Source organism: Anas platyrhynchos, chromosome 4 (assembly GCF_047663525.1).
Source record: "Anas platyrhynchos isolate ZD024472 breed Pekin duck chromosome 4, IASCAAS_PekinDuck_T2T, whole genome shotgun sequence".
NCBI classification, from domain to species: Eukaryota; Metazoa; Chordata; class Aves; order Anseriformes; family Anatidae; genus Anas; species Anas platyrhynchos.
The window spans coordinates 6,118,378-6,140,772 of record NC_092590.1 but is presented as its reverse complement, the minus strand read 5'-3'; the positions used below and the strand labels follow the sequence as shown (position 1 = coordinate 6,140,772).

The 22,395-nt window shown below is 36.6% G+C and overlaps 1 protein-coding gene across 38 annotated transcripts in view; it reads right to left on the bottom strand.

Annotated features, from left to right (window-relative positions):
- Positions 1–734: 734 nt before the first annotated feature.
- CAMK2D (calcium/calmodulin dependent protein kinase II delta) overlaps positions 735–22,395 on the bottom strand; it is a 165,472-nt gene continuing 143,811 nt past the window's right edge. For 16 of the 38 annotated variants that reach the window (XM_027456558.3, XM_027456567.3, XM_027456573.3 and 13 more), the window contains 6 exons: positions 21,783–21,866; positions 10,274–10,349; positions 9,012–9,106; positions 7,579–7,807; positions 3,321–3,370; positions 735–2,797 (listed from right to left, as the gene is read on the bottom strand). In XM_027456558.3, the coding sequence (XP_027312359.1) occupies positions 3,364–3,370; positions 7,579–7,807; positions 9,012–9,106; positions 10,274–10,349; positions 21,783–21,866 (491 nt within the window). In that variant the 3' untranslated portion in view covers positions 735–2,797; positions 3,321–3,363. Of the gene's footprint in view, positions 2,798–3,320; positions 3,371–7,574; positions 7,808–9,011; positions 9,107–10,273; positions 10,350–21,782; positions 21,867–22,395 lie in introns of those variants that run through there. The other 22 variants (XM_027456588.3, XM_027456569.3, XM_027456580.3 and 19 more) reach the window with 4 other exon arrangements.

Sequence of the window (22,395 nt, the reverse complement as noted above, 5' to 3'; positions counted from 1 at the left end):
TGGCATTTCCCCTACACTGGAATACTCTCCTGCTCCTTCGACAAGCACTACTCCTGGATGACTGTCACATTAAAGCCACTGCCACAGGGCTGGCTCACAACTATGCTACCCTGGGCACAGAGCCAGAGAAATGATCCAGCTCTGTGTTTCACAACCCAGGGAAGCTGGAAGTTGTGTCCTCTCCTCCACCCCTTCTGTCTCTCTTTTCTGCTGGTAGAAGAGGGCTGTTCTCAGTTGTGACTCATGATAGGTTTAAGGAGACTAAAAATCACAACAGGCTGATATGGAAATATATGAAAGCTTTTAAACTAACACATTATTTGAAATCCTAATTATTTATGGTATTTACTGCATTTTAAGGTCTGCAACTGTAGGCATACAATAACTTCTCTTTTATGGGATCTTGTGTTACACAGTGAGTATACAAAACAGTAAGAAAGCTACAGAAATGTGCAACTACACAAAATACTTCTAAATACGGACCTACAAACACAAGGTACATGCAAAATCTATCAACAAAGTACTAAGTAAACAGTGTATAACTGGGCCCTCAGAGGAGGAAGTTAAGAACTAATCAAAAGACAAATCATGAGAGCAAACATTTGTATCTTCAAATTGCAAATCTGGCTTGTAAGGACTGTATCTGTGTCTCTGACTTCTTAATTGAAACAGATGCTCCACATTTTCCAGTGCAAAACCACAATTAATTCTGAAATTAACACGCAAGCACAATGTCAGCAGAAATCACAAATTTATTAATCCTTAAATATATCAATCATTTACCATTATGGCAAGAAATATGTACACTGTGTCCCATGGTAAACTGCAGTGTTCCAAATGACAGAAGAGAAGTGTATAATTCAATTGTGGTAGAGAGAACAAATCACAATTTCCATCTTGGTGTGGAAGACAAACTTGATCTACGGTAATACGCCAACACCACATGCTATGTTAGAAGTATAAAAAAAAACACCCTACAACTAATTTGTTAATTTTAAATACAGTTATGCCACTTATAGCCGCTTCACCAAAAAAAAAAAAAAAAAAAGGAAAAAAAAGAAAAAAGAAATTAATGAGAAAAAAATGAGGCCATTACTTTTTTTTTCACAGATCCCATTGGCAGGTTAATATGGCTCAACACATTTATTGTAGATGCTTATTTTAAATATATATTGTTTAAAATCACGTAATAATTATCAGAGAAGCTTAAATCCATCTACCATACATCCACTAGTAACAACATCAAAATGTTTAAGAACTGCTTTTGATTAGTAATCAACACAGAAAGGTGAAATTATACAAATTAGGAAGCTTTCCCATCTTATAAACTTCAGGCTGTCGAGTTGTAAATTTTCCACTGCTAAAAAGAACATTGATTGAGATACCATGCACTATACAGCGCTGCAGAAAACAGTTAGCCCTGTTGGTAATAAAACAAATGAGAAAGAGATAACCAATCCCTGCATTTTTCTATTAAAAATGGAAGGGAACAAATCTAAATGCTTGTCAGGATGTACTTCACAGCCACGTAAAGGAAGCGAAAATAGTCCCTGTCACAAAGTTTGTGTTCTGAACTGACATTGAGAGCATTCCCTTCAGAGTGTACAGACATTTGCAGCCAGGGATAAAGAGCCAAAACAAGCTGGTAATGCTGCAGAGATTGTTGTCCTTGATACTGTACGGTGTCTGATGATTTTAATAAACAAAGAGCAGATTGAGGGGGAAGAGGAAGGAGAAACAAATCTGTGGTAAAAGCGTTACAGTTACTAGAAAACTGGTGTAGTCATAATACATTTCCAGAGAAGCAACAGCAACGTTGGAAAGTAAATAAACTCTTCATACTAAGCTTTTAAGGCCTAATACTTCTAGAGTATATTAACCACTGAAGTGGTCTATAGCTTAAACAAAATTTTAAAATGTTTTAAAGACTCCTTAATAAATTTACAATATATCCTAAAAGTGATAAAAATCTATTTTTCTTTATGCTTTCATTTTAATCCTCAAAACCTGCCTCTCAGTCATCACTTAGTTCCTTACAATTTTTAATTCTGCTTAATTATCTAATATAAATTTTCATTTAGCATAGTAAGAAAGCAAAGGTAAAGACTTCAAAAGAAAAAAACCACTTCTGCTGACTAGCCAGAACATCGACAGTTAATTCTGAAGTGGCCAAGCCAGCAAATGATGAGATTTTTCCAGTTTACATAGACTAATAAACTAAGAAGGCTTCGGCTGGGACAGAGCCAAGATATTATCACTTCCACATTTATCAGTGATTTCGTCCATCTACATGCTGTAATAAAAATCTGTTTTACAGTAACAGAGCTGCCAGCGGAAATCCTAACCATTCCTACCAGAACGAAAGCAAAATCCAGGGACTCAGGGGAAAAGGAGGAGTCAAAAAACAGTTCTTAAAAAAAAAGAGGGTAAAATGTATTTTTTGTTTCTTTTCTTTTTTATAAACAGGATAGCTTTTAAAGTTGTCTGTCAAAACTTGGCATAAATGAAGAAAAGATGACAAATGTATCCTGTATCTACTGCTGTACATCAACTTTTTTTTTTTGTCTTTTATGCCTTGCTATTTTCTATTTGCATGGAACATCACCTTCATTGAAATGTTAACAGTGTACAGATGGAATACACAGCAAAATGGTGCATCACAAATGTGTTACATGAAGAACCTTCACAACTTCATGCACTCAGAAACATGCATGAAGAGAACAGGATGGCCAAGATGGTAATCAACCAGGTGCGTTGGGTACAGATAATGCAAGAGCGGCACCGCTGATATTTTTAGCTAGGAGGAAGGAGAAAAAAAAAAAAAAAGATTGCCATTACTACAGTAACATCACCACCAGTTAACAATACATGCTCAAGTGTTAACCAATACTATTAAAAAAAATCCTTCTACAGATCATTTAATACAATACTGAGAAGAAAACCAAAGGAAAAAAGGGGAAAAAAAGCCCAAATGCTCAAGCAAAGCATTCTTTTATTTTTCAAACCACTTTACAGACATTTCAATCTTTACAACATGCCAGAGATGGTGCCAAAGTAGAAATTAATCAGCTTCTCAAAGGAGCAAGGGCAAAATTCAAATATGAATCTCTGTTCCAGTTAAACTTACTTCCTTAGCATGTACGTTACAGTCATGGCCACAGAGTGAGATTCTCACACAAAAATTGAACCGAGTAACAAAGAAGAATCAGATGTCATTTACATGCAAGACATGCTAAAGCCACATGTAAAGAAAAAAAGAAAGTTCAGGAACGTGTAAGAAAGTAGTTAACTAATTGAGCTTATAATATAGTTTGTATTACCGTAGCATCTAGGGGCTGAAGTCATGATTGGGATCCCGCTGTGCTAGGCACTGTACAAACACAGAACAAACTCTTTACTCAAGTTTCTTGCTGTTTGGTATTTAACTTATGATAGTATACGAAAGTGCAATGTGTGATAAAGTGGGTAAATATAGGCCTGGGGATCACAGGTTTGAATTTAGGTTTAGGAGTCAGTTTCAGGCCCAACAGCTCTTTGACTGTCTGCAGGTTTGCTCTTTGTTATGCAGGCAGCTCTGCAGACACATGCTAGCACAAATTCTTAAGAACACTGAATACAAAGAAAGATTTCCTACCACCAGTCGGATCACTCAAACAGAGAAAAACAATGGGCAAGACAGAAACCCAAACTTGTTTGGACTGTCTCACAGCAAAAAATAGAATTTATATATAAACTGAATATACTTTTGTGCTCAGATTCTTCTCCAAGTCAATTATCTGCTACAAGAAATATCTCCATATAGCTACAGCTACCAGAGAGCTCAGTATGGTCCTTAGATTTATGTACTTATTTCTGTAGTTCTGCAAACAAGTAAGCTACTGTCCACAGAGCAACTGATCTGACATAATCTAGGATACTATGTTTGCAAAAGCAGATCAGTGCTGTAATTGCCTTTGCAAGTTTATTAGATTTGAAATTCTTGACTGGAAATTGTGTGTAACATTTTTTTTATGACAGAAGTGCCATTATTAACTACTGTGTATTGGTAATAATTAAATAAACAGTTGTAGACTGCATACATTTCAAATGCAAGAAAAGAAAGGACAGATCATCTGGAACAATATTGTAATTAAATTTCTTACATAGTTTTCCAAAACAGAGCTGCTGGTGTAACAGGTAAAAGTAAATGTGAAGTTCAAGACAGTCGACAAGACAGTCAGGATGGCAAGTTCTGACATGATGCTATGTGGGAATCTACCAGATAAACTTGAGAAGATGGGAATTAAAGAAAGAATACAAAGTAAAACAACTAAAAGAAAAATGATAGCTGAAAGGGGAGCTGAGGAGATTCAGTAATCTTTGTCAACAACAAAGCAAAAGCAACAGGACTGACCTCATGTAATACATTTACACATAGGTGGAAGGCATTATAAATATTGAGGAAAACAGGAGTCTTGTATGAGAAGAACCAAATGAGCTTAAGGTCTGGGTAATTCAGAAACAGTACATGTAATAACAGGAAGTACAAAGCTAAATGCTCAGGAAAAGTTTCTATATAGTCATTGGTTGGAAATACCAGTTGCAGATAAATTCATGGCTGTCTTAGAAGACTGGCACATCTACTAATATGACGTAAACAACAAAAGTGCAAAATCATGCCAGAAGACAGCAGGCGTGGCACTCTCAGCAAGGTAAAGAGAGAAATAGTGAAGTTAAATAAAAGCCCTGACCACAATTATATGCAGTATTTCAGAAGGACTCAAGCTAATGAAAAGCCAAACCTCAGACCAGAAAAGACATGTTGGAGAGCTATCAAGGTAGCTAGGAAAACGGAGATCCTATCAATCAAAGCTAACCAAGGCATTATTGTTTATTTACCCTATGAAAATAGGAGGTGAGAAGTGATCTAGTCATCCTTTATATAAAATATCTCGTCTGCATATCTATCCACCCCGTGTAGGAGAACAATGATGACATTAGGATAATCAGGAATACATTGCGTATGACTGAAATTTAAGGCTGGAAAGTAACCAGTAGAGAAATGGTATTTTAGGACAGTAATAATTAGCAAGTTGAGAAAAAAAACAAAACAACAAACACCTCTCTGAATTTAAGATGGGAGTTAGGTAAAGGATTTATAAGATATTGCTGCCAGCACTACATAGGATCTTTCTAAGGCTATACTACAATCTCAGAGCATCTCTCCTTAAGCCTTAATCATGCCCTAAGGTGTTGAGCCATTACTCTTCTTTTGTGGCCTTTTCGTTTTGGATATATTCTCATAATCCTAAAATTTCCTGTCTGACCCTCAGAACAGGTTCAGAACACCCACAGACATAGACACAACTGTGCAGGCTCAAAAAGATCACGTCTCAGCTTCTTTTCCAACCGAAATACTGTCACAGCTTCTGTGAGGAGTATCTCAGATCTGTATGGGCAACCGTATTCCCATGAGATTTGCATTTTGCAGACTCTGCAGCAGCCAGATGCACTGCACATGCCCTTTATATTGCAGAGAAACAAACTTTGGTGAGTGCTTGCAGGAGCAGTACATGTCACAAGATGCAGCAGCCCATCCTACCATCCTACATGCTACACATTACATGAACAAGTACTGAGGCTCCTGTTAAAACACTGTAACTCAAACAGGACACGCTGTAGAATATGCAGATGTGAAGTGTAGCTCCATAAAGTATTATTAGAAATATTATTGTTAAGGAATTGTTAAGCAAATTCCATAATCTTCCACGAAAATTGCAATATGATGGCTATTTTGTTGCCTTCTTGTTTTGGTGTCTAAGTGTGGTAAGTTACCTTGTTCTTTCTCTTAATGGTTATCTCTTATCAATATGTTTAGGTTAAGAAAGCTTTAAAAAAAAAAATTAAAAAAAAAAGATAGCTCCCCCACCTTCCAAATACTCTCTTTAATCTTGGAGATTAAATAATACCCTAGTCCAATTCCTATCAGTCACTTACAGACTTACTGTAGACAGATAGACACTTTACTGTCAGATTCATTGAGAAAAAGGTCCATTATAAAAACATAAAAAAAATCTGTAATACTTCATTTCAGGAAAATATAACTACTCTATCAATATTATCTGTTTAAACACTGGCAGTGCAGCTGGGATGTGAAAAACAGGATGACACGGTTCCTGCTCTCATTGGTTTCTCATTTTTAAATAAAATACAATAGCTATTGCCAGGTAACCAAATTACATTTTTCCTAAATATATATATATGTGTGTGTGTGCATATATAAATATATATATACATACACATTTCATCCTCAATGAAGTTTAATACTTTGTTCTATCATATTTAGGTAGTCCTGTGTGGAGCCATAAGTTGGACTCAATGATCATTGTGGGTCCCTTCCAACTTGGGATAGTCTATGATTTTGTGTTCCTTACTTAATTGAATATGATTTCATTTAGGAGGATTATGTTGCAAGAAGGAAGTTATGGGACAAACTGAGGTTAGAAAGTTGAAATCTAAGCTCTTATCATCCACACTGGTAAATTCAGCCATTATCCACATTAAGACACCCCATATAAATGTAATTACATCTTATACAGAAGGCTTGCACCTAAGCAAGCTAAAACCTATGTCAGTGCTACCTAATTGAGAAATGGTCTAATATAGGTGTGTCTACTTAAAGAAGTCAACAAGCTTGGGCTCCAAGAGACAGGGTAGATTAGTGAAGACTGGAAGCAGAAAAAAGGAAAAGAACTTGAGCAGAACCTCTTGAAGAAACCATGACTCCCTATTTCATTACTGCAACTGTGAGCGTGCTGTAATTTGCTGAAATCTGGCACAAAGATTTCAGCTTTGTGCTCACTGAGTCACAGCATGACTCTGAGGGTATAAGAGGGCAATCAGAGATGTCCGAATGAAAGAAAACAGATAAATGACGACAAGAGAGATTTCAGGCTTACCCACACAGGTTTAGACTATCAGATAATGACTGTTCAGCAGTCAAGCAAAGGGAGCGTAGGAAAAGAGGTAAGACAGCGATAGGTACTTGTGCGACTTAATTTACAAAGGAAATACATAAGCTGGCTCAAAAACAACTTGCAAAGAATATAGCTAGGCCTGAGTGAATAGAGGTGGTTGGGAATCACAGAAAAATGTTATTCAAATTTCAGTTTTTCAGAAAACAGACACTGTTTTTCCTTGAAAATTTCCTGTCAGCTCTAACACCTCTATGTATCCTATCATTTTTTTTCAGTCCAGGTTTTCCTAAAATCCTATTTCAAGTTTTATAGTCCTATTTTGTGCGACTTGTGTCAGGCCTTATCTGTATTAAATCATTTTTCTCTTCAACCTCTCAGCTCAGGGACAGAGCTGGATCAGTGGGCATCACAGTTGAAAATAACAACAACAAAGCATTATTTTTAAAAAAATATTTGCACAAATACTACAGGCATACTACTGAATATAATACACACTGCATAAATAACCACAAAAAATTCCACTATCAAGAGGACAGTTTCATAGTTTTAAGGCCAAAAGCAGCTATTAGACTATCTGGTCTGATATACATAGTTTAAGCTTGTGGTCTGAATTGTTTCTTACTTGATGGGTACTGTTGGTGACCCTGAACGGTGAAAGTGAACATTCTGCCATTTCCCATCACGACGGTGCCAGACCCGTGTTTCCTCTGACTGCATTGTCTTTGGCATCCCACTTCCATCCATGTACTGCGTGAGCCGTATGTAGGCAATGCAAGCAGCATCGTCACCCACAAGGTGGACGTGAGGATTGAGGATAATGGTGTGGATTGGCTTATTACTTTTGGATAATGCTAGGAAACAAATATACACGACACACAAACAGGACAAATTAAATTTTCTCTACGTAAGCCAGAATAACTCATCTCACTCCATCATACAAAATCAAACCATCAAGCTTAGCAGGTACAAGGCAATAATCTCTGTTTACTGTTAATTGTTACTGACAGCTAGCTCAAACACATTTGTAGAAATGGGCACAGTCACAGCATAACGTATGCTCTCCTCTTTCCTGTATGAGAAAACATCAAATGTTTCAGAGTATGTCTTACTTATCCAAGTAGGGGCCAGACAAGTTTCCGTAACCGTCCATGCAGAATTATTTGACCATGACCAATTCTAAGGCACCTTAAATAGCAGCATTTTATAGTGATTGATATACAATTATATGTAACTTCCTTCTCTTTGATCTGGCAGTAAGTTTGTTGGAAGAACCTCAATAATTAGTTTCTTAATGCTTGTAGCAATAACTGCTACCTTTTTAAATACCTTTTTAAAACCTGCTTACAATAACAACTGAGTAATTTGATATGTCATATTTCTAATCTGCAATCTTTATTGAAAATGCCCAATTGGGTTCCTGGTCATATTTCAGCACAACCACCCTCCAGGTGACATATTCTATACAAGTGTTTGGAGACTCTGGTATGAGATGCAAGCTGCCACCAGGTATTTCAGTGTGCGTGGCCACACAAGGCGCCCTGTCTCATTCAGACGGTCTGCTGATCAGATCCTCAGCAGTACAGACTGAGCAACGTCTTCCCCAAAACAGCACATAGTAGCAGTCATTATAAACTCACTGTAAGTGTTGATTTTTACTTGCACTCACTCTCTAATCACAATTTAGTGATTTTCCTTTTAAGTATACTTGCAGCATAGCATGATGTACTCTTTTTTGTAATGGAAAAAAATTATAATTGCTTAAGTTATGTTACTATTTTATTACTTATTTATTTTATTTATTTATTTTAAACACCTTAATTTTCTCTCTCCAAATACCTGAAATTTTCTTCCACTTTCCAAGCTGCTACATGACATATGAATGAGTGCAGCAGAAACAAACAAAAAAATCATACATAGCTGAACTCCAAAAGAAAAAAAACAATGTCTCCTTCCCCTGCAATCAATCAACTCCTAACTAAAAATGCTGCTTAGACTGGAGAAATACATTCACAAGGGACAGATGAAGATATACAGAGATGAAAAAGGAATGTTTACCATTTTCAAAGTAAAAACGGTGAAAGTCCATCCCTTCTACTAGATTACCCAAAGCTTCAGGTTCAAAAGACGTAAGGCCTGGATCGCAGATTTTTCTGTGGAAAAGAGGAAATTCTGTAATAAACACATGCAGTCATGTAGCACAATGCTGGACTGAACTTTCTAAATGTTTCCTTTATTCCAATTGGAAACTTACTTACCTATGACATTATATTGGAAAAGAACATAATTTAAACGGGGAGCATTAACGGAGTTCTGGTTTCATCTAAATCAGAAAATTTGGCAAGCTCACTTCAGGGCTACTATATTTCACATCAGTCACCATTTGACCAAAAGAAAGATTGCCAAAGATAGCCACAAAGCAATCCTATGACGCTATATCACAAGTTTTCACTTGTGACTCTGGAAATTGCCTCTGTGCAATCCAAAAATTATTTTTCATGTCTCACACCATTGTTTAGGTAAGATTTTAAACGTTTTTAATCTAATAAAACTTAGACAAGAATTCAAAATAAGTTTCTACTTGACATTTGTACAACACAGGTTTTAGTGTGATCACACCAAAGTGTTGGCAAATCTTTAAATGGGAAGAGCAACGTCGCTGTTGACCTGTGTGGCTTATGCTTCAACACGGCAGAATCCACCCAGAGAAACAAAGGAGTCCCAATGCAATGATGAGAAGTGTTTTCCTTTGCTTTTTCTTTGAGTTAGCAGGAGTGGAGAAGCAGTGATGAAATTGTGTCTTTGCACAGAAAAGCCAAGAAAGCCAGTCACCTTTCCCTCAGCAAATTCTTGCACAGAATTGCACAGTGCTCAGTAGAGACTGGTAGAGCCTGAATCCCACATGATCTTTCATGCCTTAAAGTACACATGGGATTCTAGCTACTATCAGTCTCTACAAACACTGCAATTTTTCTGTTAAAATAGGTTTCCACTGTGTTTTCTGGATTGGATACCAAAAACGTGACTTTACTTTCATATACCAAGATAGGCTACTGCATATTTTGTGTCAGTATGATGATCCTGTCTCAGCACAGCAGTACCTCAGATTTACACCAGCACCTCCTCTGAAACTGGCATCCAGGCTAGTGTAAAGCTAAGACAAGGTGGCAATGAACAACTCCTATGTTTCCTGAGGGTATTTGAGAATAATCTTCAGCAATACATAAACACAAACATACACACTTGCATTTGCTTATTTACATATACATTTTGAACTGTACATCCACTCTCCTCGGTCTCTCCAAAATGAGAACACTTACGTGTAAGCTTCAAAGTCCCCGTTGTTGATAGCTTCAATCAACTGCTCGGTAACCTTGATAATCTCCTGCTTACGAGCTAGAGAGAGATACAAACACAACTCTTAAAATGGAAAGTAAAGTGGAAGGTGACAGCTGAGAAGCTGTCAGAACAACAGCTGTAATAAAGGTACTGTCATTCTTCAGCTGGTACAACTGTCTTTCCTATTACAACTGTCTATGATCAAAGGACACTATGTTATATTACTACGATACCTTATTTTGCCTTCAGTATTAACAAAGAAATTAAACAGTCAAGATCAGTCCCCTTTTCTGCCGTGGATTTAATCTATGGATTTAATCTTCTTTCTGTCACTGAAGGATCTTCTGTTTAAAAAACCAAACCAAACCAAAACCAAATCTCCAGCTCTTTTCTTTGGATGATTGTTTTACAAGTGATGGTCTAATGTTTTACTTGCAGATGGGGCCTTTAGCTGGTAAGCATATAATGCTGATTTTCGGAAATCTTTGTAACACCTGGTGTTCACTTTGCTTAAACGTACACATTTGGCCAAAGAGGAATTCAGGCCCTAAGCCTATAATCAAGATCCCCTGGTGCAAAGCTCATGGATTACATATAATGCCTACACACCCACACAAGTCTAATTACAATACAGTGTCTCTCAACTCTAGACTTCTGTGACTGTGACTATCTTTTGCTTGCAAAATGTGTAACATTTACATTACAACACGAATAAAACATTATTAACAACAAGCAGAATTCATATTTTTCCAGTAAGAATATTCAAACTTCCAACAGTTTGCAAATGCCTCGATTTCAAAGTCAAAAGTATGTGAAACAGTTTCTCCTTGATCCATCAGTCAAGAAAAGACCACAGGTCATTTGCTAATTTTGATACGACTTACACTACAATAGTGCAAAGTAAAAAAAAAAAAATAATATCCTGAATCCTGCATGTGGTATGATCATTGGTAGCACCAGTTACTTTATGAGGGCTAAGTACCGAGACCTTCAGAAGATGGAAAACCTCACTGACTTCACTTTGCAAACTGACTTAAAATTTATTTTTTTTTTCCCTAGGAAATGAGGTTTATATTTTTGTACTGTGCATTTGTAATTTGAAAACTTCAACCTTACAATGATAAAGTTCAACCAGAGTGGCACTGCTCTCAATACAGATTTTTACGAGTTTAATGCTAAGGAGGTAAGGGAGAGAGATTTTACTGGTACATTTTCAAGGATTTAACATATGTTCAACTATTCATTAAACCTAGAAAATCAATTTGGAAGACTAAGCTTGAAATAAAAAGAAAATTAAAATGTTGGCAACCAGGCTTTAGTAGATCTCATACAAGCAATAGCTTTAATTGTCCTGCACACTCCTACACATGGATTAGACAATTCACACACACACTTGTCAAGTCCTAAGTGCTGAGGCAGTTCTCATTCTTCTTCAAAAAGAAAATGTGGGGGAGCATAGCCAGAATGTAAACCTCCAGTGCTGTACTGCAAGAACTGGCACCAATGGTGTTGGACCCTCGTAATTCCTCTTGTGCTCTGCCATTCTGCATTTAGGTGCACACCTAATGTTTTCAGATAGAAAGCATCAAAAGGAAGCCAGAAAGGAATGAAGTAACGGGGAATAACTGGATATAAAAGTCTAGTAAGAGTTTTTGTGAGTAGTTTTTGATTACCAGAGCGCATGCTGGGTAAGCATATTTAGTGTACAAATCACATTATTTTTTCACAAATATTGTAGAAACAACAAAGAATTTTAATAAAGAGATCTTTTTGACTGTAGATCAGCAACGGCTCTACCATCTTACACTCAAACAACACAGAAGAAACTGTGGACCTTGTGTTGCATTGTCAGCACAAGCCAAGTGGTAGGATGGTTGGCTAAGAAACAATGGTGCAGTGTTCAGAGAGGCTGAAAAATGAAAAAAACGAAAGCCAGAACATGCAGACTGCATGCAGGGGGGAATCACAAGTTTTACATGCTACATCTCATATGCACGTAACTCAACTGAAGGATCTGATTAAATAACCTGGTAACACATTCCAATCAGAGATTAGAAAATCACACATTATTAAATCAGACAGTGGAAAATGAGGTAAAATTTCTGATGAGCTGCTACAGAATCCTGAGATCGTGGTATTGGGTAACTGTTAGACCAGTGTAAGCAATGAAAGTGGTTGTAAAGGTACTGTAATTTCCACATGCAAGAGACAAAACCAGATGGCCATCTTGTGATTTCACTTCACTTGGCTAGTGACAATTGGCAATATTTCCTTTTTGACTAACCTCAATCATTTCTTTTCCAAGTGCTATCATGAGAAGTCCCCAGTTAATTTGCATGTGACACATGCTCTGACAGGGAACAGCAAACGACAGGGAACATCTGAATATATAGATAGCATTCTGTGAAATAAACTGAGAGGCTGATTAATTATTTGTTTATTATTATTATTTTTAAATGAATGGTGTGCAACAACTCGATTTAGTTACATAAATTCATTCACTAGCACCTGCTTGTGCCTTTGGTAGTAAGAGTTAAAGCCATGGGAATGCAACCTTAAAGGTTCTGTGACTCTATGAATGACATAAGTTCCTTGCTTTGAGATTTTGAGCCTTGATTTCAATCTGAATGTGCAGAGAAATCTTTGCAAACATACATTTAAAAATATTTTAGGTCAACCAAAATGTATTTTAAAACATATTCGATGTACTGAATTACAAGATTTAATTCAACATCAACCCAAGAAAAGAAAAATGGAACCATATTGCCAAATTGCTTTTATTCTGTTGTTTCTCCCAAAATTCAATTGCAGTGGAATACGTTTTCATGAGGTTTTCTTATAGGAGCCACCTAATATTACAGAATAGGTTCCAGCACAGTTTCTCTGGGCAGTACTAACAGTTAGTAGAGCTTAGTCTGCTGACTGATCCATGGAGTATGAAGAGCATCCAACAGGAAGCTCTACACGCTGGCAAAATACGTAAATGAGATTAAAGGCAGCATCACTGGCTCAAATCAACCACCCACCAACTCCAGCACTAGCGTCAGTTCTTCCAGTACTTGTGGAAAACTTTGCAGTTCACAATGGGGACTGTCAGAAGCAGAACAATGCTGCCAAGTCATTTGCCTTCCAACACATCTCTCAAGCTTTCTACAAAATTCCAACCACCACATGAAAGTCTATGTGAAAGCAACTATGCTACGCTTTCCTTTCAGTAACACATAGACGATTACACTTGTATATAAGCAGCCCAAGAAAATCAGATTTCTTCTTATTCAGTGGTACGCTATGCAATCTCATAGGCAGGAAGTGACTAAAAGCCAAAGGGGCAGTGCAATTCAAAAACTGGAGTTCCAAAAGGATTTACCCTCTGTGCAAAATCCCCCTCATTCTCAGCATTTCTCATCGGAAAGCAGGAATGGCCAAGAAGAAGGCAATATGAAATTTTATACTTTTTGCGTAGGTATGTGAGTGGGCAGAGAGAGACAGTACAAATACAGAGCAAATGTATTTTAGCCTATAAATATGTTTAGGAAGCTGAAGTTTTGCCTGGGAGGAAAGAAGAGAGAGACAGGAAGGGCAGGGAAATGGGGAGAACTGGAATACCTACTAGCAGAAAACTGGAAGGAGACTGGAAACCATGAAGAGAGGAGGAGGAAGAAAATACAGCTGTTGCTTGGTGAACATGTGAAGCAAATCAAATGCTTTTTTTCTTAGTGCAAGGGAAGAAACTGGAGGGCACTGGAGATGAAGGGAGGTGAAATGGATATTGGTAGGACAGAAATAATTACCACCTATTAATGTGGGAAGAAAATTACCAAATTTTCCTTATAAAATCGATGGACTCTGTGTAATGTATGCTTTTTCAAACCTCCATTTTTTTCCCATCTAAACATGCTACAAACTACTCAAGGACAAGCGAACAAACAAGGCAGCAGGGAATGGGCATCTGGCCAGCTCCCATCTGCCAAGTAACTGTCACCCACGATCACTGTTTTCATTTGGTTATTATTTTTTAAAATCTAATAAACTTAGCTTGTTCAGAAGTCTAGGAGAACTACGTTGTTTGATGTACAGTGGTGCTTTGATGCTACTATACTTTTTAATGTGCAGTACAAATTCCCTAATTAAAGTACCTCAACTTAGGTTAAAGCAGGTCAGAGATCACTATGCTCTCTCAGTGTGATGAGATACTTAGACAAAACCAAATGGCATTATAAGCTGTGCATTATAAGCTGGCATTATAAGCTGTGTGTGTTACAGTTCCACAGAGTCCTACAACTTTTTCTTCATGTTCAGATTTTTAATTAAAGAATCCCCTATTTGTTATACCTCAGGTAGCATTGACTTTGTATGCAGGATAAGACCGTAATATTTGCTAGCGCTAATTCCATGCTAAGGACAGACTGGTGTCAACAGAACTAAACAAGAACCCCAGCGGCACAACTACAACTCTCATCGCACGTTTTTAAAACAAAAGGGGCAAAATGAAATCTGAAACGAACTAGATGTAAGCATAGTTACTACAGGGGTAGTTTTCAAATGGCTGTTTCCACAGAGTGATATGCTTTGGGTCAAACTCACTTACTAGATGCAAAGATATAAGCTCATCCATGCTGTCAGTGAACTGCATCAAAGCACCCAATGAAAGGAAGTATTCTGTAAGCATAATGAAATCACCAACCCAGTGTTGCATTTCCTAAGCCATAAAAATAATCCTTTAGTTCAGGTGCAATGATCATGGTTTTAAATGGTGCTTTTTTAGGAAAAGTGCTTAATTATCATCCCATGTTCAGAGTGCAAGGGCCATATTTAGCCTTATGTTATGTAAGAGCTCTATAGTGTCTGGCAATGGTTTTCTATGACATAAAGCTACACAATCTCTGTAAGTGAAAGATTCCTTAGCAAAAACAAATTCAATGTTTTTAAAATAACCAAGGTGTGAGGAAACACGTTATTAAAAGAAGTCAGAAGGTACAGAGCCATTTCCCTAAAAACTAATCATGAAAAAAAATGCAGATAGCGTACCAGAAAGCTGGCATAAAATGGCAAACTTCTGTGGAAAGGTTGGTAGCTTTTATATCCTTTGCTCAGAATATGGGTGAAGTAAATCCATTAAAGAAAAAATCTTGGACCTACTCTCTAAATATAACCTTTACCCCTGTAGGGAAAGTGTGTGAAAGTCATAAGGTATTAATGGTTCAAAAAAAAAAGCATGACCCCTGCTTTGGCAAGTGAGTAGGTACATGACTAATACAAAGGCAGTTCAAACAAAAATATTATGAAGAACAGTTATAAAAAGATCAAATAATAGGAAAAGAACAGAAGAGAACACATTCTAACATTGACTAAAATTATTTCTGCAGCAGTGCTGTTGTACATAATTTGACTTTAAATGGGTTATGAACCTCTAGGCGTATTTAACTATTTTTTTCTCTCTCTCAACTACAGGGTAGGGATAATCTGTCATAATTAAAGAACACCATTAACACCAATATCTAAAGAACACACAATAAGTATAAAAAACATTTATTCAAAAAGCATCTAACACTATAAATGCCTTAATAACACTATAAATGCCTTAATCCTACACGGTGCAATCCCCTAGCTTGTGAAATAAAGTACCACAGAACAAAAAAGTTTAAAAACCAAAAGCAAGACCTTATTCTTGAAGAAAAGTATGGGGCTTTTTTCCCTTCCCATAGCCCCAAACAATGTCAGTAAATTCACTCTACAAGAATCACACATGAATGACAGATATTTTTGGTATTTTAATTGTGGAGAGAAGGTGTAGAATAGCAGTGAGCTGTAGATATGTGCAAATGAAGTCTTCAAAATACATATACCAGAAACTACATGTTTGGTGAAACACGGAAAAGAAACCTTGGTAACTGATGAGCATTTTACCCATTTAATTGTTCAAAACTAACACCAGTATGTTTGTTCTGAAAAAATATTTTTTTTTTCAAGTCTTTATGCTTCATTAAGATAATGGAGTTTCTTTCTACTTTCATTAATACTCTACATGATTGACTACCTAATTACAGTATTGGTATGGTTATCAATTAACCCCCACTGATTTTACACGAATACTCCTTGGAGTATTTCTTTTAACACAAAATAACCCTAGGAACAGCCATTATATAGGCAAAGCATAAAAATAAAGCTATATTTTTGATCTTTCAGAAGACAGTTTCTCATCAAATGAACACAGTGCAGACAGCACCTTCAAGAGGGCCTGTGAAATCCATAGCAAAGACCAATCACCCCCATCTTTCCTTAACACCCAAATCAGGGAACTGCATGCTCCTTACTAAATGTTTTCTCTAAAACTGATGGCGATGAAATCGCTGTGAAGGAGGAAAGTACCTTTTCAAAAGAATGAGGTAGCTGGTTTATAAATTAGCATGTGAACTTGATGACGATTAAAATGATTCTGCTTCTTGCCCACATGTTGTTTCTCAAGGATAAAATCATCCAATCTTTTCAACTCTGTACTCTCATCTGCATATCTTTGTACACATCATATTGCATTAACCTCACAACATTTCAGACAAGTATAAATACAGACAAGCAATTTTGTTCTCTCAACTCCCCTCCCTTATAGTCAATGGGAAGAAAAAAGCACTTTCAGGGCACAATCCATTTCACCCTAAAATAGATGTCTAAGATAAGTGTGACTCATCTGACCTATTTGCGTTGACTATAAAGGGAGCCTAGACAACTAGCTCAAATATAGATAACTACACAGTGGAAGTCCAAACCTGAGGAGACAAATCCTACCCATTATGCGACCATTTTAATACAGAACAGTCCTTACCAAGGTGACATTGGCTTTCTGAAACTGAATAACACAATATGGGAGGACCTACCTTAATTTCTTATCAGAATATGGTACCAGCAAACAGCAATCAGATGAAAAGCATACAGCCACTAATACTATTTCTATACTCTGAAGATGAGCAAAATTTGGAGGGGGAAAAAAAACAGTGGAAGAGACTACAGATTTTCTCTGTGTTGTATAATGAACTCTGGTTATATGGATGTAGCAGATATATCACTCAACTTTACATCGTGCACTGCTACCGTAGAAGCAGAGAAGAACACAACAAGTGTCACCAAATGTTGTACAGAATCATTCTATTCACACCAACGCTTGAGAATTCTCTGCTGATAATTTCTCTTATAATTTATTCCACAAATAATCCAAGAAACTAAATTTCTGTGAAGAAAAAAAAGCAAATGTGTGACAAATGACAGATTGAATCTTAAATGTACATGAAAAACACCTAGATCCTTCAATGACAAGCATGCTTCAGGGGCCTTATTTTTCAACAACTCTATCAAAATTTAGTGCATGTAAGATCAGAGTTTATACCTCAGCCAACCTCTTGTAGTTTAAAATACTTTAAACTTTGATTTTGAATATGATATTTGAGTTGTCATCTTGTGAGTAACACCTCATTCCTAGTGCCGGTTGATTATAATGATTCACTCTGATTGAACCATAGATGGTTTGGAAGGGTTTTTAAGGCTACTGACTGTCTTCTGCCTTCTGAAAACCCTTCAAGCCTACTATTTGCCTAATGAAAATTTAACTCATTGGGCATGGAGGCAAAATTCTGAAAAATCATCTCCACAAATCATTTTTCTAGTTTACACTGACAAAAAAAAAAAAAAAAAATCAAACAAAATAAATGTATCGACTATTTAAATCTTATATGCAGTAAGTAGCTTCCTTTTATTTATGTGTAGTTAATTATTTCTAAAGATGCTCTCTAATAACACTGTGTTATATGTTGGAAATGTTTATTTTTATTGACAAACCATCTACAGTCTCAGAACAAAGCTGTATCAAGTGCAGTTACAAGATAGTACACTACAGTTTCACAACATGTTAAATTAATCATGGAATCTGGCTCCCAACTCAATAAATAACATTTGAAGTCTTGATAACTGAAACAGTAATAAGCTTTGACACTGTGAATTTTTTAATTTAAATTATACTTCTAACTAATTACCCTAATACAATCAGAAATCTTTTTTTTTTTTTTTTTTTTTTTTTTTTACAATGGAAAATCAATAATAATCCTCAATTCTCTGTCTTATTCCTTTTAAATATTTAAGTAAGTTTTAAAAGCTATGAGATGTGTTGTGGTAATAATTCCTGAACAATAATTCTATGAAATGTGGTATTTGGCTATTTAACTCATAGGAAAACTATGTTATCTTTAAAATTATATTCCTGAATACTCCAAGCAGCTATTAGATGTTTTACTTTCCGAGACTTTCTTTTAATTACATGATAATCCTTCCTCATCACACCACATTTACCTCATATCTTTCTGATGTCTGTAACAGACGATTAAAATCTATGAAGTTTGAGCAGCTAAGAAATCAATATTTTTCTATTTTTTTAATTATATGTGTGCAATTATAATAATTGCTACTTTGCAACAAACACAGAGTGAATTCAGTTCTGTAATACACGGAGATAACACTGTAGTCTATTTTAGCTCCCACCTTCTTACCACTGTGTTGTCATGAAACAAAGGTCAGGTATGATTCATCCAGGTAAACTTTGAAGCCCTCCTCATTTTCCAGACACTTTTGTCATAAAGAAATTGCACATGCCTTTGATGTTCCCAGTCCTGTCTTCTACTCTGAGTTCGCCGTGTAACTTTTTCCTTTTACATTCTCAAATTTGCCTTTGAAAACAGCCACTGACCTGAATGCTCCTGTGATGGCATTTAAAAATCATAACTGCTTGAGCCTGTATCATTCTTTCTGTACCTCCCATGTTGTTCACCCCAAACAGCTGCAGAGCAGTATTAATACCAGGGTAGTACTAACTTCCACTGATTTTTTACTATTGCTCACTGCTAGTGAAAGTTATGCATTATGACATGAATACAGATGTTTATAGACACTACTTTCCAATCTTTTTTTCTGATGAGTGTAAATCTGCCAAATGTACACACCCCAACAGTTCTTTTTTTATTTATGTTCCCAGTATTCTAAAACAGATCTTTAGAGCTACCCCAAGAAAATTCCATTTCAAAATTATTTTAACTCAAATGTGTCTTCTGTTAGTCACATGAGCAGTTTTTACCCCAATCATGTTACTGATGCCTTCTCTCAGCACTTACTTAAGTTCTTTTTACTTTTCTTTAATTAATCCTACTCTTGGTAGACAATAATCTCTCCGTTCCCTGAACTTTCTCAGGACACAGGACTGCAGATTCCTACTAAATGGAAAGCTACAGAAAACGCAGACTATCATGGCCATTTATAAAATCATATTACACCAGAACCTGACATTTTAAAAACTTACTTGAGGACAGGTAAGGTTACAGGGACTTTACAATTTGTTTGGTCACTGAAGTTAGTTATTTAACTAAGTTAAATATGATGGTTATTGGGACAAAGTTATTTTGAAGCTTAAGAAGGAAAAAATATAAGCAAGTCTGGTGCATGTTCAGATACTAGGTTAATTTCTGCTATTTTGCCTTCTAGGACTTTGGCAAGCTCTGAATTTCTTACCTGTAAATGATTTAAACAAAACAGCTGGTAGGCTAAGTACCAGCTGTAGCAATACCATTATGTTTCCATCACGTAGCTTTACCAGAATAATTTCCACCTAATACTTTTCCTACCTCATAGCAAAGCAGCAGATTGTTGTTTAATCTGACTGCTACTGTACTCCTTAAATTGAATTCTATCTGCACCTTTTTATAGTGATTTTGGAGAAGTTTATTTTGTGGAACAAAGTGGATAAGAAGCGTGCATGTTTCTGAAGTCACAGAATGAACAGAATAAATGCCAGATTGTCTGCTTTCTTAAGACATGATGATATATACTATGCTATTAATACACCACACCTAGATTGTTACCTACATTTGGTAACAAAATTAGTACGAACATCTACATTTAAACATTAACAGTGGTTTTAGCACTATTAACTACCTAATGAAGCAGGAAATGTGAGGCAGCTGTAATTCAAATCTGAAAATGTTGGGTTCATAATGGATTTTCTTGGGATATACACTGCAGATGGAATACAAGTCTCATGACGTGTTACTGACAGCTTTGCAGGTTATATAAGTGTGTGATTTTCCTATTCATTCCTCCCATCTTCACGGTTCTGTGCAGTTGGCACTGCCAGCACTGGTAGTTCACATTTGAACAGTCACGCTGCTAACATAACATGCCCTGCAGAAGCATGGTATACAGGTAGACCAACTTCTTCTACCCTCTGTGCAAGAAAGCCTCTGTATCAGTCTACTGTCACATTGACAGATACACCATTAACTTCCTTTTCTGTCATGAAACAGCCGATCTCTCATTTAGAACTATTTTTACAACTACAGAAAAAATAACTTAATTCCCACTTGTCAAAACAGTTATCTAAAGAATTAAGAAGAGCTTTTCCACTCACTGTGTAGCAGTGCTCTGCTCTCAGTGTCAACAGGGTTCCAGGTTGCCAATATCTAAATATCCTGTTCCTCCCTAAGAATAAAGCTAATATTTTAGTCTCACTTGTCAACAATTGTGACCTGGGACAACCCATCATCTACAGTGCTGATTCCCCTCTCACCCGCATTAGTAGCAACGAAAAATTCCTAGGAAAAATTCCACCCAAATTCCCATTTAGATGCCACCGTAACGGTGCCTTTGCCAATTCTTAGTTTCAGCAAAATTACCCTTACAGGATGCAAGATCAGAATCTGGCAAGCAGAATGTATGTTTTTAGGAAATCATTCCCCATTTCAACTCACAAGCATGGTATAGAATTTCTGAATTAATTTATAAACATGAAATGCATCTACATAGATGTTTTTTCTGTTTTACCAGTATATGAGCTACTAATACGATGCCATTTTCTCTCATATTTAAGTCGTTCAAAGGTATTCTCTTCACTCGAACAATTTCCTTTAGTTTATTGGTTACAAATCATCACAGATCTCTTCTTAAAAAAAGCATGCAACATTTCAGTTGCCATGGATTAATACTGCAAGTTAACAGCTGTTCCAGCAGCTTTAAGGTTGGTTTACCAATGGTGATGCTAAATAAAGTAACTCGATGACATTCATAAACATAACAGGTAATTAATCTGGAAGCCCTATCTAGGATTCAAGCCAGAGTTGAAGAGTAACACCTCTAAGCTGAGAGCTACTGCAGAGAGGGCCTCTGCAAGATATTTTTCTGAAATACATACCTATTTATACTGCTGTTATCGCTGATGTTTTATATATATATATCTCTTTATTTTATTTTTCTTTTTTACAAATAATAAAACCTGGCCAAGAAATGAAAAGGTTAAAAAAAAAAAAAAAAAAGCCTGACACCCTGACACTTTCATAAAAAAGTGTCATTCCCAGATCAGACATCACAAAAAAACCTGTCATTTTTTGTGCTACTCTTAGATGATGAGGAGGGAAAAGAAGGTGAGACAAAAGAGATCATCTGAGCAGATGAGTCTCAACTTACACAGTACAGAGGAAGGAGTGGAGTGGGAGAGCTCAGACTCAAGCGAATGACTCTGTGAGTTTGCGTTTTTCGTGGACTTGCCCGCTGAATTGATGGAAAGAAACACAACATATGAACAAACAAAGATGAAGAGGTAGAGTATGATCAGAATCCTCAGCAGACACTGGCAGCAGGAGCGGCCGCTGGGGCATGGCAAGGATGGTGACCACTGAGATGAAGAAGCAATGGAAGAGGAAGAGTGGTGGGTGGAACATAGCCTCTCCATGTCACCCTCCTTTGTGAGAGCTGTATGAGGGTCACGCAGATGTAAAGGAAGAGAAAGAGAAGGCCAAAATAAAAACTGTGATAATATAATTACAGGCAACAAAATCTTCGAGCACACAAACAATGTCAGTGATGTACTTTTGGGAGGAAGCATGGGTGTCAATGGACAGTAGTAAAGGTCGTAGCCATAAATGACTCTGTTCAGATGCCAGCGCAGCTTTAGCCCTCTGTCCAGTACTGACATATACAGGATTTCAAAAAAGCTTAAGAAAAAACAAACAACCTTTCTTAGAATTTTAAAGGTTTTGCCTCATGAAAGCATGTTCTAAACAGTTTACATTGGTTTCTT